This window comes from Dipodomys ordii, unplaced genomic scaffold, assembly GCF_000151885.1.
Source record: "Dipodomys ordii isolate 6190 unplaced genomic scaffold, Dord_2.0 Scaffold176, whole genome shotgun sequence".
In the NCBI taxonomy this organism is placed as follows: domain Eukaryota; kingdom Metazoa; phylum Chordata; class Mammalia; order Rodentia; family Heteromyidae; genus Dipodomys; species Dipodomys ordii.
Window position 1 is genome coordinate 848,226 of NW_012267392.1, and position 15,833 is coordinate 864,058.

The 15,833-nt window shown below is 45.7% G+C and overlaps 1 protein-coding gene across 5 annotated transcripts in view; it reads left to right on the forward strand.

The window, feature by feature from the left end:
* Positions 1–15,833, forward strand: part of Wdfy4 (WDFY family member 4) — a 275,656-nt gene that overhangs the window by 236,957 nt on the left and 22,866 nt on the right. For all 5 annotated transcript variants that reach the window (XM_013033730.1, XM_013033733.1, XM_013033734.1 and 2 more), the window contains 2 exons: positions 11,207–11,360; positions 15,485–15,576. In XM_013033730.1, coding sequence (XP_012889184.1) covers positions 11,207–11,360; positions 15,485–15,576 — 246 coding nt within the window. The remainder of the gene's footprint in view (positions 1–11,206; positions 11,361–15,484; positions 15,577–15,833) is intronic.

The following is a 15,833-nucleotide window of genomic DNA, read 5'->3' on the forward strand; positions in this document are numbered from 1 at the left end:
TTCTTTCTTTCTTTCTTTCTTTCTTTCTTTCTTTCTTTCTTTCTTTCTTTCTTTCTTTCTTTTTTGTCTTCTGTGCCAGTATTGGAGCTTGAATTCAGAGCCTGGATACTCTTCTGTTAGCATTTTTTTTTTGCTAAGGCTGGTACTCTATCACTTGATTCATCCCTCCACTTCCAGCTTCTTTGTGGTTAATTGGAGTCTCACAAACTGTGAGACTGGCTGGCTTCAAACTGTGATCCTCAGATCTCATCCTCCTGAATAGCTAGGATGACAAGTGTGAGCCCCTGGCACCCAGCAAGGTCACTGTTTTTATGATCACTCAGAACATGAACCCTGAAAGATCAAAGGCCACTGTAGGCCAGCACTAAAGGCAACGTTGAAGGCCCTGGCCAAGAGTGGAGCCACAAAGTCAAGGTACTTTGACCCTGTAAGGAGCAACCCCCCCTCCTGCCTTCTGTTTCTTGGCACAGGTTCCTCTTTCCTCCACAGTGTGGCTTGTCTAGACATTGTATAACCCTCCTCTCCCTGGAAATTCACTCAAAAATAATAAGCCTGTTTCCCCTGAGCCTTTCTCAGGCAACAAGCATTTTAAGTAAGTTTGGTTTGGAGAATGAATGGTCCCAGAACTGCACCCTGTGCCAGGGAGCCCATCCAGATGTTGCTCATTAATCCACAAGAAATGATGAACACTGTTATGCCGATGATGGTGATGGATTCCGTTACTGCTTTCCATCCAGGGAAAACTCCCTGGATGTTTAAATGCTTAAATGTTTAAATGCTTAAAATGCTTTCAAAGTTTCTCCTTGCCCCTTCAGTAGGGATGCATTAAAAGCTGAAAAAACCCAGCTCTACCTGTTGCTAAGGGGGTCTCTTCACCTAGGGAGGAGATGGGCTGAAAAAGAGCTTTAGCTTCACTGTTAGAGTTAACAGCCCAACTCTGCAATGTAATACCTACAAAACATCCAAATTATGTTACCTCTGGAAATGAGGGTTAATTATGTACCTCTTACTGGGCTGTTGAGAAGATTAAATGAGAAAATGTAAGGGAAGCCCCTAACTGGAGTGATCAATCACTGTTAGTTCTGCAATCAGCCAGATCTAATCTGAGCAGCTCTGAATTTGGTCAGAGTTGGTCTCCTCCAGTCTAAACTAACGTAAGGCAATCTGGATGGACTACATCACTACATTCCAGAGTTGCATGAGCCAGGCTAAACAGGTGTGACTTGAGCCCATGTGGAGATCTGGGTAGTGGCCACTCTGATGTTAATCGCTAGTTTGAGCCAGCTTGGTCCATGGGTAACCAGGCCAAACTAGTTTGAGATGCTCTAAGTATGATCAGAGCCAGCTTTGAATGCTTTAGGTGGTGCTTTGGGCCACGCTGATGTGAATCGGTATCTTTTGGCTCAAGTCTGTCTTTGACAGATTGGCTCTAGCCAAGTTGAAAGCTTGTGATTTTCTCTCATCTTCTGACCTTCAGACGACTCTCCTAGTGGGCCCAAGGCTTTTGGAACAAGTGGAAGAAACAGCCATCTTCTGCTTTGAGCAAAAGACGTGTTTTAAGCAGGTTGCTTAATCCTAGCTACTTAGGAGGCTGAGATGTGAGTATTGTGGTTCAAAGCCAGCCCAGACAAGAAAATCTGTAAGACTGCTTTCTAATTAACCAGTACAAAACAATATCAACAACAACAACAAAAAACCCAAAACACTAGAAGTGGAGCAGTGTCTCATGTGGTAGTACTAGCTAGCCCTGAAAAGCTCCGGGAGAGTGCCAAGGACCTGAGTTCAAGCCCCAGAACTGTTTTAGCTCTCCTCAAAGGAATGGGCACAAAGGCCACATCTATGGAGGGAATGTGACAGACTCCATCTGGAAGTCCTGGGTTCTGGTATGTTCTGGTATTTTCCCTTTATCCCATCTGCCTCCTGTGGGGAGGGGCAGTCTTGGGTCTTCTCAGGAGCCCTTGTGGTGGCAAGAAAGTAGCTTTCCTAGCCTTGTGTCCCTAGGCACTCACTTCCAAATGCCACATGAATTGGGGAAGTAGAAGAAAGGGGAGACTGTGGAATGCCTTCTGCATTTACTGGAGACCCAAACTGAGCCTGTGCACCTAGAGTGTCGGCACCAAGCCTTTCCATTCTGCACCAAGCAAACAGTGCCTTCCACTTGCCAGCAGTGTGAATGAACCAGCAAAGGGGATAGTTGGACTCCAGGGTCTAGAGGGTGAGGGACCTAAGTCCTTGGTTCTGTAGTCTGACACTGAGCATATCACTGTCTTTCTCTGGGGTTTGGTTTCCTTGGTGAAATACAGGTGATGGGTGAGATGCAACCTCTAAAGGCCCTTTTTCATAGCACTAGGCTCAACCACTTATTAAGCACCTACTGTGTTCCTGGATGCTGCCGAGTATTATCTATATGTGTGTATATGTACATCTATAAATACAGTAATATATAAGTATATATAATACAATATATAAAATATATACATATAGATTAATATTTTTTAAATGAGCCAGGTGCCAGTGGCTTATGACTCTAATGGTAGCTACTCAGAAGGCTGAAATATGAGGATCATAGTTCAAAACCAGTGGGGGCAGAAAACTTTGTGAGAGTCTTCACTTAACCAGTAAAAAGCTGGTGGTGGAGGTGAGGCTCAGGTTGTAGGACACCATCCTTGAGCAAAAAATCCAAGTAACAGCAGATGGGCGAGTTCAATCCCCTGAAATGGCATACATTTTTTAAGCTTCTTGAGTAGCAATATATACATTATATATATATATATATATACATATATATATACATATATATATATATAACATAATACTTTTAACTCTACTTTTTTTGTTGTTGTTGGTCATGGGGCTTGAACTCTGGGCCTGGGCACTGTCCCTCAGCTCTTCAGCTCAAGACAAGTGCTCTACCACTTGAGCCACAGCGCCACTTCCATTTTTTTGGTGGTTTATTGGAGATAAGAGTCTCAGGGACTTTCCTGCCCGGGCTGGCTTTGAACCATGATCCTCAGATTTCAGCCTCCTGAGTAGCTAGGATTATAGATGTGAGCCACCTGCTCCCAGCTTTTAACTCTTCATTTTTAAATGTGGAGTTCAGATATTAGCTACATCAGAGAGTTGACTAACCATCACCACCAACTACCTCCAAACTTTTAACATCTCCTTGATCTTAAAATGATAGCAATTCAACGCTAGCCCTCCGGTCATCCATGTAGAGCCCCTGGTTCCTCTATCCTGCGTTCTAGTTGAATTTCACTATACTAATTGGTGCTCTGTGGTCTGGGAATGTGGCTTAGTGGAAGAGTGCTTGCTTAGCATGCATGACACCCTGAGTTTGATTCCTGGTACCACATAAACAAAAAATAAAGTAAATAAAGCAAATAAAATTACCATTGCCAGGTGCTGGTGGCTCACGCCTGTAATCCTAGCTACTCAAAAGGCTGAGATCTGAGGATCATGGTTCAAAGCCAACCCAGGCAGGAAAGCCGACGAGACCCTTATCTCCAATTAATCACCAGAAAACCAGAACTGGTCACCTTGAGCTGAAGAGCTCAGGGACAGCATCCAGGCCCAGAGTTCAAGCCTCATGACCGACAAAAAAAAAAAAAATAGTGTCGTGTGATATTTGTCCTTCTGTGACTGGATGCCCATGTTTAACATCATGTCTTCAAGCTTTGTCCGTGTTGCAGGAGGCATCACAGTTTCTGGGACTGAGTGATATTCCATGGCATGTATCTATCACAGTCTGCTCATCTACTCACCTCTTGGTGAATGCTTGGGTAGCATCCACCTTAAGAAAATTATGGTTTTTTTGGCTGGCTTTAAGTAGTTGTACTTAAAGGTTTCAATTCAGTGTGTCAGTGGGAGCCCAGTGCCTCTTGATCAATGCCCACCCTCCCACCATTCTCCCCCATCTCTCCTAGCCCTGCCCAGCCTCTCAAGTTACCTGGTTCCAGTTTCACAGGTGTACATTGGATATTATGACTGTGTTTGCCCACTCCTTGTCCATTTAGTCTGTCTCCTCTCCCCGTGACGTCCTTTCCCCTCCATCACACACATGTTCCAGCTTCCTGGTACTCATTTTGTTAAACTGGAAGTTAGCTGTTGATAGAAGTGACACCATTCGACCTTCCCGTGCATTGGTATATGTCTACATGTGGCCTGTATATGGTCTCATTCAGCTTTATAATTTAGATCTAACTTATAAGTATGAGAGAAGCCGTGAATCGTTTCTCTCTTACTTCCCTTAACACAGTTTTGTTCCATATCCATACATTTCCCTGCAAATGACATAACATTGTTCTTCCTGGTGGATAAGTAAAATTCCATTGTATCCACCTTGTAACTGATCCAAAGGATGCTGCTGTAGACTTGGCTGTGTCTTCCATGTCATGGCAACTGCACTGGGAAAAGTTCTGTGCTTTATTTTGGTATCTGTAGGAGGTTCTGTGGGTGGCCAGACTTTTCTCAGGGGATAATGGTGGACATACAATGGTCCCCAAACCTGATGGCATGAAACAGTTACTGTGGAAATAAGAGTCTCATAGACCTGGCTGCCCAGGCTGGCCTCAAACCTTGATCCTCAGATCACAGCCTCCTGAGTTGTTAGGATTTCACGTGTGAGCCACCCATGCCCAGTTTCCATCCGTAGTTGATGGAATGTATTCGTGTGAACCTCTGGCTACATGTGTGCCATGCCATCTGGGCAAGTGACATGTGTAGGAAGTGTGATAAGAAGGCCAGTTGTGTGCTCCATGGCCCGCTCCCAGGCGAGATCTGGGCCCTGGTTATAGGCCCAGCATGGTGTAATTCTCATGAGTCCTGCCTGATTGGAGCTTGGATCTTTGGGCTTCTGGAAAGTTAAGTCACTGGGGGTGGGGACATGACTCCACTGCACCCCAGCCCCAAGGCCCATTGCTGTCCCATCCAAAGTACACATGACTCTCAAGCCTGAGATCATACCCAGCCTGGGGTAGGGCCTGGCAAAGCAGCCCAGCTCAGTCAAGAACACAGCGTTGTATCTGTGGCTGCATTTAATAAGACATGGAAATAAAGTGCTGTGCTAATTAAGTCACAGCCTATGTGAAGTCAGCCGTTACCAGCAGTGGGGAAAGGGTTTTCTGAACCACCTGAGGAGAGACAACTGGGTTTTATGTTAGACAGATGCTGACTGCAGAGAGAAGCAAGAACTCTGGGTAGGCGTGGCTGTATGGTGGCTGTTGGTCTGGGTGTTCTCCTTGGATGCCAGGCAGCGCCTGGGTCAGGGTGATGCGAGGAAATGAATTCCAATGTCAGTGCATCACTTGTATGCCCTGCTTGATGTCTGCACTCAGGGCCTGCAGCCCAGCCCCTGCTGGGGCAGGTGGCCACCACTGCCTGATATCCACTGCTTTGCACAGGACTGGGACAGGGCTGGGCCCAGAAGCCTCTCTTGTCCTTTAGGAGTGTCAGGATATGGGGTCCAAAATGATCCAACCAGACTTGAGACACCTTCTGGGTGTCTATCGTGGTGCAATTCAGCACACAGACTCAGTGGAAGTATTAGAAAAGAACACCTATGATAGAGTCCGATGGTCTTGGAATGAACTAATGGATCTAAACTTTCTAGAGGCAGTGTTGCATATCTGAGCTGCAGATTCAACAGCAGCAGCATGGGCCTCTGCTTGCTGTCCCAAATGCCATGAGGGTCCCAGGCTTGTGTCTTTTGAGGTTTACGTTAGGCCTGTCATTTACTGCAGAAGTCCGCGGAATGCGGTGCCCAGCTCTCCTGCTTTCTCAAGTTTGCCTGTTTATTTGGTGGTGTTGCCTTTGTTGGTGCTGGTAGCCCACTCTTGTAATCCTAGGCACTCACAAAGTTGAGATCTGAGGATTGTGGTTCAAAGCCAACCAGGGTTGGAAAGTCTGTGATTAACCACCAAAAGTGGAGCTGTGGCTCAAGTGGTAGAGCACTCAGGGAGAGCACCCAGACTCTGAGTTAAAGCCTCAGTACCAGCACAAAACAAACAAACAAACAAAACCTGCCCTAACAACACCTTCTTTTTCCCTTTCTCCTCCAATCTCAGGCTGTTTAGCTCCTCCTCCCAGCCTCCCTACCCCACTGTCCCTGTCCCAGGCAGTGGAAATGTCTCTACTCCCTCCTCTGTAATTCTTTATTCCACCTTCCTGTTGGAGTAATTTCCATCCTCTTCTTTCTTTTTCTTTTTTGAGTCCCCGATTGACATCCCCAAGAGCATTGAGATTGGAGTCCATGCTCTGGATTGCTTCATAGTCCCTAGTTTGTGCAAGGAGAAAGGATACCCATATCACATAGGCATGCGTGTGCACACATGTGTGCACATTCTCACTCATGCATACAACTATTACTGCTTTCACATACACAACGATTAATCAGGGTTTACAGAGGTTGGAAGAGGTAGTTAAAGACATTCAGGAAATTGCTAGGCATTATTGGTTAATGCCTGTAATACTAGTTACTCAGAAGGCTGAGCTCTGAGGATGAAGACTTGAATGAAGCCAGCCCAAGCAAGAAACTCGTATTTTCAACTAACTACCAGAAAAGCTGGAAGTGGAGCTGTGTTTCAAATGGTAGAGTGCCAGCCTTGAGCCAAAAACAAAACAAAACAAAAAAAAAAAACAAGGCTCAGGGACATAGCCAAAAAAAAAAAAAAAAAACAAGGCTCAGGGACATAGCCCCAGGACTGGTGCCCCCCCCAAAAAAAAGGAAAGAAGGAAGGAAAAGGATGAAAAAGAAAGAAAGGAAGGAAGAAAGAAAGAAACAAGGAAGGAAAGAAAGAAAAGATAGAGATGCAGGAACGCACTCCTGCTCATCCTGCAAGAAAATGGTGACCAAAATGTCCACTCTACTCTAGTTAGCTTAGTTCCAGAACTAAAGTGTTCTCTGCATGATACACTGCCTCTTAGGTGGACAGATGGTAGGCAGACAGATTCTGTAAGTGAACTCCAGCTAACCACCAAAAATCTGGAAGTGGAGCTGTGGCTCAAATGGCCAAGCACTAGCCTTGAGCAAAAAAAATTAAAAATCTCAGAGACAGTGCCCAGGCCCTGAATTCAAGCCTAAGCGTACATTCTCTCTCCCTCCCCCATTCCCTCCAGGTGTCCTTGAGCATACACTCTATCTAAATTTCCCCTGAGAGTGGGTAAAGTTAAGATTTGAATGCTTTTTTTCCTCACAGATTTTCCCTGCCCATGTTGTCCAAGTGGGGTATAACAATGTAGAGATGAAGTGCTTACCCAGGGACAATGGTATGGAACACCCCTTTTAAAGTGTATCAGGTTACAGTGATCGAGCGTGATCACTGACATATCCTGACTTCCTGTCAGTGTCCAGCTGTCCTGCTCAGCCTCTTCTCTTGCTCTAATGCTCTGAATTCGATTAGCAAGACTGAACATCTCTTAACAGATTTTTAACTGGGGAAAGATGCCTTAGAATACATTATTTCTAATCCTTCAAATATTGAAAATAGGCTTCTGGCATCTATACATATGAGAGATGTCTTAATTGGGCAAAAAGCCAAACGCTCTCAGGCTCTGGCCTGGTTCCATTGTCTTTTAGTGTGAATGTCACATGGGAGAAATTTCTGCCCATCGCATGTTGTTCTGTTGTTGATGATAGTGACCTTGCTATTATTTTTAACTATCCATTTGGATACACATAGTATTTACTTTTCTTGATATTCACAAAGATCCGAAGGTCTGATATAAGAGCACATCTTGTTTCAGGAATTTTCTCTTGCTGTTTCTTCGTTCCTTTAATCTTCCAGGCTTACTATTGTTGCTATTTTTTTTTCATTTGTGTTTGGACTTTGGCACTTAGGCATTCTGTATGCCTGAGGTCTGTGTGTCTCTTTCTTTCTTTTGTCTTCCCTCCCCTTCCTTGCTTGCTTCCTTGCTTCCTTCTTTCTGTCTTTCCTTCCTTCCTTCTTCCCTCCCTCCTTCCATCCTTGAGAATCAAGTCATAGATGGGACTCACTCCTATCAGTCACTAGAGTTGATGTCAACCTACAAACTTACAATACAAATAACAAAGCAGCTCTACTTTTTCTTCTAGGGAATTTGGTGTTTTCTTTTGTATTGGAGAAGTGAGAAAAACCCATTAATTTTGAAACAAATGTATGCAAATACATTTATTAATATAGGAAATAGGAAAATCAGTTATTGCTTCTTTTATAAATAATACAGGCTTAAAAGTTTTAAAGATATTACTTTTGCTAAAATACATTAGACAGCTGTGAAAAAAATAACATTTTTCTTGGTGGTAATATCTTTAACCAAATTTGTAGCGCTAACAATATTTCCTATGTATATATTATTTTTATTTAATACAGGTAATCTTTTTATTACCAAATCATATTGTTTCTCAGGAGATTACCATCAGTGCTCATAAAAGCTGCAGAGGAAAAGTGGGAGGGAGAGAAGACATCAATCTTCCCCAGATGTAGGGCTCGGGCTGCAGATTAAAATACACAAAGCTCTTAATACATTTCAATGAGTGACTTGTTAGGTTCAGATTTATTTAGGCTCCCACTATTTTCTTTCTATTTCTATTCAAATTGGACTGTGGGCATCATCCCAGCTGAGAGCCACGCAACCTCCAGGATGAGGTGTTGTGTCTGACCGGGACCCTATGAGGAACTGGCCCGCTTAGCATCTCTGTCCCTCAGTAAAAGATCCATTGGATCTTCAAGTCTGGCTCAGAAAATTGTCCATCCAGTCCATGCCCACCTAGATGCCTAGGTGTGACCCTCAGCTGCATGATGGATTCTTTCCTCTCAGAAAGAGCTGAGAGCCCCGTAGCCCAGATACTCTAGACCAAGTTTGCCCCAGGTCCAAGGACAGCCAGCCCCTAGGCAACTGGCATGTGCTAAGCCCACCCCTTGGAGTTGCATCTGTGTGTTTGGCCTCACCCAGTGCCATCCGCTGCTTGGTAGCCTCTGGAAAAAACAGTGCAGCATGAGTAGGCTCAGCTTTCTATTGTGAAATGGACATACCAACACCTTCCTGTTTTGTTTCTTTTGGAACTATTGGAATTTGAACTCAGGGCCTTCTTGCTAGACAGGCTCTCTACGCTGAGCTACACCCACCTCCAGCACTATTTTGGAGATAAGAGTCTTACTGCCTGCCTTAGCACACACCTGTTTTAGGCTTCCCATCAGTTAGGATGACAGTCATGTGCCACCATGGGATAGAGTCTCATGGACTTTTTGGTGCTGGTTGGCTAGGAACTATGATCCTCTTAATCTCAGCCTTCCAAGTAGCTTGGATTACAGGCCTGAGCCACTGGGGCCCAGTTACAAACTCTTCCTAATTCACCTGGTACAAGGATTGGGAGAGATCGGCTGTGTGTCTAGAGTGTGTAACAGAACAGAAAGGCCAAGAGAAGGTTCTTTCCCATCCTCAGTCTTCATCAGTGGCTGTGGCTGCACACTTTGAGAAGAGAAGGCAGGCAAGGGGGTCTGGATCCTGTCCTTCACTCTTACGAACACACGTGCGCTCTAGAAGAAGGAAGACAAATTCTTCCATTAAAGAAAGGTCTAGACTTGGTAGGGGACTAGCAAATGATAGCATTCCAGGGAGGTGATCATTTTTTGGATATCTCTAAGCTTGAGTAGAATAAAGGCCCAGTTTTAGAAAGTCTTTCTCCAGAAGTTCCTGCCTTACTTGCAGTGTTGGGTCCTTCCAACCAGAGGCTGCTCAAAGACCCTCCTCTGTCTCTACTCCCCTCTACCACCACTACCCTAAAAACCCCACAAAACACAAAAAAACCACCTGATGAATCAGAATGGTCAGTTTGGCAATTGGAAATAAGTGATTTGACAATTCAGATGAATGGCTGAGGGCATTTGAGGAAAATATACCTGAGTCTTAAGGGTTCTGAGACAGAATGCCGAATGTGGGCCCCATGGCCACGTGCTTTGGAATCCAGGCTAGTGCCACAGGCATTCCATGCTCCTGGGGCTGTCCTCTGTCCCCTGAGTGCTGGTGCCCCTCCAGGTGTTGGTCTTAAAACTTGCTCTCTGGTCAAGGAATGGGGCCACTGCACCATGCCCCTTCCTGCCTTTCTTTCCTCTCCCTGAAAAAGGCCTCCTAGGAGACCCCCTGACCTATCAAATTCCTCTGTACCCCTGCTCCTTGCCAAGGCCTCACGCTGCTCAGACTGCTCTGCTGGCTTCCCCGTTGTTTGGTTTACAGATTCACCTCTGGGGTTGGATCGCCCAGGAAACTTTCACAGACTCTCAGGCAGAAGGGCTGATCCATTTCTTTGCTCTGTAGTTGGCTCTTATCTCTTGCTTATAACAAACCTCTCAGGATCCACATCTAGAACATTATAGTTAGAAGCCAGCTATGGCAGGGAAATCCTCAAGATTTTGATCTCCAGTTAACAAGGAAAAATAAAGAGCCAGAACAGGAAGTGTGGCTCAAGTGGTAGAAAATGCCAGTCTTTAGCAAAAGAACTAAGCAAGGACAAGAGGCCCTGAGTTCAAACCCTGGTACCTACACGTACACACAACACACACTTGTGCACACACACATACATATACACAGACAGAGCTAAACAAAGTCATTCTGTATGTGTGTACTAGGGCTTGAACTCTGGACCTTGGTCTCTTCCTTAACTTTTTTGCTCAAGGCTGGTACTCTACCAGTGGAAAGCCACAGCTCTACTTCCGGCTTTGTGCTGGTTTTAATTGGAGATAAGAGTCTGATGAATTATTAGGCCTGGGTTGGCTTCCAACCACAGCCCTCAGTTCTCAGCCTCCTGAATAGCTAGGATTACAGGCATGAGCCACCCATTCCATGCTGCTTAATTATTCCTGACCTTGCCACTAAGTGCCTGATTCAGATAGCCTATAGCAAACTTAGAGAATGATCAAACCATTGTCATTTCTGGTCTCTGATCTGAATTCTAATTTCCATGCTGTGGATAATTCTAATTTCCATGCTATCCTTTTGGATAGCATGCATCCTCAATCAAGGGTGAGGGTTCCAGAGAGTGATTGAGAGAATGGAAGCCTTACATGCATGGGCTGATGGATGAACCTGGGCCGGGCGAGTGAATGAGATGTGCCAGTGGCAGAACCGCTCTCTCTGAGATGGGACAGATGACAGAGGCCCATGCAGAGGGCCCTGGCATCCCGGGCACTCAGCTGTGTGCCGCTCATCATGTTGGTCCCTCTTCCCCCAGGGTGGAAGCTTCGATGTGGCAGACCGGATGTTCCATAGTGTGAAGAGTGCATGGGAGTCGGCCTCTAGGGAAAACATGGGTGATGTCAGGGAGCTGACCCCCGAGTTCTTCTACCTGCCTGAGTTCCTAACCAATTACAATGCAATGGAGTTTGGTGAGTGGAGGCCTGGGAGGGGCTGGATGGGCTGGAGAGGTCAGGGGGATGGAGGATCTTTCCTGCAGCTCCCAAGGAGAACTGATTCTTACCAATGTTTTTACTGGGCAGCTCAATAAGTAGGCCTGTTGTCCCACTGAGTGTGGGACTTCCTCTGAGTGACAGTGTCCACGTGCACAGGTGGGTGCTAGGAAGGATGCGGGTACCAGGTCATCTGGATTGAGAAAGCGTCCATGTGCATAGATCGTTGCTAGGAATGATGCGGGGACCAGGTTATCTGGACTGTGCTGGCCATGGCCTTCCATCTAAGAGCCCTGGGCCTTGGTTTGCAAAGTGGCAGCCAGGGGTCAGGAGGCCTTGCTAGTAGCCCAGATGTAACCCTGTCCTGCTGTATCTGCCCTTCACTCTAACAATGGACAGAGTGCTAGGCAGTGGCTCCATTGCTCCTATAGCCCCAAATGAGTCTGGCCTCATTCCTGCATTAAAGGAAGGGGCAGAAAATTCCCCACATATTCTGGGTAAGGCCCTTCTGGAGAGCATGTGGCCTAGGAGCCTTCCATGCAGTTGTGTGCAAGGGTAAACTAAGACCATTTGCCAAAGGGATGTGGGGGCATTAGCAAACTCTTCCCACACCCCGCCCCCAGGTATCAGAGACTGTGGGCACTGCAGCAAGCATTCCAGTGATATCTCCAGCACCCACTTCAGGCACACAGCTCCCCTTTCTTGGGGCTCCCTGTTTTCCCACCAAACAGTGCATATGAGTATGCCTCCTGAGCCAGGCTAGGGGCAGCCCCAGAGCACAGAGGAGGTCATCCAGTGAGCTGCATCCACAGGACTGGGTGGGTGTGGCGCAGTGTGCCCTTTTCCTGTTAGACCAGAGGAAGAACTGGACACATCCAAAAGACAGTTCCCAGTTGAGCAAGGGCCAACACAGGGGTAAGTCAGGAACAGAGGAAGCCAAGAGGAGGAACTCCAGGCAGCCTTGGGGTAGAGCACCAAACCATCTCTGATGTAGCAGCACAGCCAGTGGCTGTCTAAGGGAGGTGTGCTGGGCTTAACGATGGAAGTAATAGCACTTCCAGGAAGTGAGGCCAAGAGAGTTGACAACTGGAAAGTCAGGAGAATGAGCCATTATGGAGCACTAGCTGTATATATACACTTCTTTAGGCCTTGAGGATTGAGTTGGGTCTCCTGAAATGACTTCTCATGAAGATGTTTACATTCTCAGGGGGAAAGGGATAGAAAATACAAAGAAAGAAGTGAGCCAGGCACTGGTGACTCATGTCTATAATCCTAGTTACTCAGGAGGCTAAGATCTGAGGATCATGATTGAAATCCAGTCCAACGGGAAAGTTCATGAGACTATTTTCCAATTAACCACCAGAAAATAGAAAATCAGAAGTGGAGCTGTGGCTCAGGTGGTAGAGTGCTAGCCTTGGGAAAACAAGCTCAGGGACAGTGCCCAGGCCCTGAGTGCAAGCCCCACAACTAACATAGAAAAAGAAAAAGAACCACAGAGAAAGCAGTGCAGCTGTCAGGTGCTATATAACCCCTGGTTTGCGAGTAACTCAGAGGGATCCATGTTCTTCTAATCTCCAAGAAGGACTTGACTGTGAAGGGGTCAGAGAGCTGAGACTGTGGTCAGAGGGCCAGGGCAGGTACATCCTGTAGGACCAAGAAGGTTCTACTTGTACCATAGAGGCTCTGGGGGGCATGGACACAGAGGTCAATGAGACTAAGCTGCCCTGTGTTGAATATCAGTCAGCCCCAGTATGAATCAGGCATGTCATCCTCTGGCCTGTTATGGTCTGTTGTCATCACCTCCAGTTTCACAGGAGGAGACACTGGATCCCAGAGAGGTCAAACATCAGGTTCCAGGCTGCATAGCTAATGGAGGAAGAGAGAGACTTGGGTGGGACTGTTCTTACTGTCTAGGGTATATCTACCTAAAAACCCTCTCTCTAGCCAGGTGCCAATGGGTCACCCCTATAATCCTAGCCACTCAGGAGGCTGAGATCTGAGGATCGTAGTTTGAAGCCAACCTGGCCAAGAAAGTCATTAAGACTCTTGTCTCCAACTAATAACCCGAAAAACCAGAAATGTATGTATGGCTCAAGGGGAAGAACACTAGCCTTGGGCAAAAAAAAAGCTCAGGCATTGTACCCAGGCCTGAGTTCAAGCCCCAACACTGGCATAAAATATTAAATAAGAGCTGGGCGCTGGTGGCTCATGCCTGTAATCCTAGCTACTCAGGAGGCTGAGATCTGAGGATCTCGGTTCAAAGCCAGCCCAAGGAGGAAAGACCCTGAGACTCCTATCTCCAATAAACTACCAGAAAACCGGAAGTGGCGCTATAGCTCAAGTGGTAGAGCGCTTGTCTTGAGCTGAAGAGCTGAGGGACAGCACCCAGGCCCAGAGTTCAAGCCCTATGACTGACAAAAATAAATAAATAAATAAATAAGTAAAACCCACTCTTCTCCCTTTATTTTGTGAAGGTAAATAGAATAAGTTTATTTGAAAGTGAAAGAAAAGGCCATGGAAGGAAAGTAGTGAGACTCTCCATACAGACAGGGGTCTCAAAGGTGGGGTCTTCTCTCCTCTCTCTAAAGGATGTGAAAAAAGCTTGGAACTGTGGCTCACATATGTAGTTCTTGCTACTAAGAAGGCTGAGATCTGAGGATCACAGTTGGAAGTCAATCGAAACAAAAGTCTATGAAATTATTTTTTAAATTTATTTTTTATTTTGTTTTATTGGCAAGATGGTGTGCAGAGGGGTTACAGTTACATAAGTAAGGTAGTGGTTACATTTCTTATCTAACTTGTTACCCTTTCTCTCATTTTTCTCCCTCTTTGCCTCCCCCCAACTCCCTGCCCAAGTTGTACAGATCATTTCAAACATATTCTCTTGTGAGTATCGCTTTTACATAGGTTCCCCTTTGTCCTTTGTCTCACCATTTTGCTGTTCCCCTTCCCTTCAGATCTCTCAGATCTCTCTCTGTCTCTGTCTCTTTCTCTATTTATATATAAAAATAGATATAATATATAAATCGATATATAAATAAATATAAATATATATATATATATATATAACCTCATTTGTAAGGAAATGGAAAGACTTGGAAAAATCATATTAAGTGAAATAAGCCAGACCAAAAGAAACATACATCCCATGGTCTCCCTTATTTGTAATAATTAGCATAAATCTGGGATAATCTTAGCAGATGAGCAGAATAGCCCAACAGCTATGTACTTCTGACCCTATAAGATGGTGTTAAGCGAGATGAACTCCAAGACATGGACACAAGAGGTTTTCCTTTGTTGTTGTTCTCAATGGACTATGTGATTTCTTTTTACTTTTGTGCTTTTTCCGCCTATGGCATATCCCCTGTTGTCACTGTAGTTGATTTTGGTACCCTGGGTATGAATTTTTTTTAATTTTATATTTTTAATATATATTTTTAATTGTAAGGATACTGTAGAGAGGGGCTACAGTTACATGAATAAGGTAACGAGTGCATTTCCTATCATTGTTCCCCCTCCTTTGTTTCTCCCTTACCATCCCTTTCCTCCCCACCATCTTACCTGGGCATTAAATTCTTATCTCCAATTAACCACCAAGAATCTGAAAGTACTAGAGTACCAGCCTTGAGCTTTGGAAAAGCCAAATGAGAGTGTGAGGTCCTGAGTTCAAGTTCTAATATTGGCACAAAAAAGGGAGAAAGAAAAGAACTGGAGTGGAATTCAGTAAGTGATGTGTTTCTAAATCTCCTGTGGAGTGTGGCGGAAATGTGGCTGTTCACTGCATGCCACTTTGTATTATTGATAATGCTGCATCCACTCTTGTCATTAAGCATATGGATGAAAAGGCGTTTTTTATTTGGAAGGGAGACGTGTCAACAGGAGTGACACAGGGTCTGTGTGTGACTTGGGAGTCCAGCCCTAGTGCTGCCTGGAAAACACGGAAGACGTTAGTGAGGAAGTGAAGAGCAGTGTGGCCTGCATAGGACACAGCTCCCATCCATGCTGCATAGAACTGGCAATCCCAGAGAGCTCTGCTCTCAACATCCCATAATTCAGTGTGGGCCACAGTGACCACAATCCATGCTGCTTTGCTTCCCTTCCAGGTTGCATGCAGGATGGAACATCTCTAGGGGATGTGCGACTCCCTCCCTGGGCAGATGGGGACCCTGGGAAATTCATCAGCCTGCATAGACAGGTGAGTGACACCGGGTCCAAAGTTCTGAGGGGCACCTCAGGGTCCCGTGGGTCTCTTGGAGGCTTTCTGCTTGAAGAAACTAGAGATGGGGATGGAAGGGGAGCTTCTGGGCTGTATGGAGAGGTCCCTTCACTAGTTTGCTGTGGGCATCACTGCAGGAATGAAGCTGATTCTGTGTGTGTGTGAGAGAGAGACAGAGACAGAGAGAGACAGAGAGAAACAGAGACAGAGAGGGGGGAGACAGAGAGAGAGGGGGG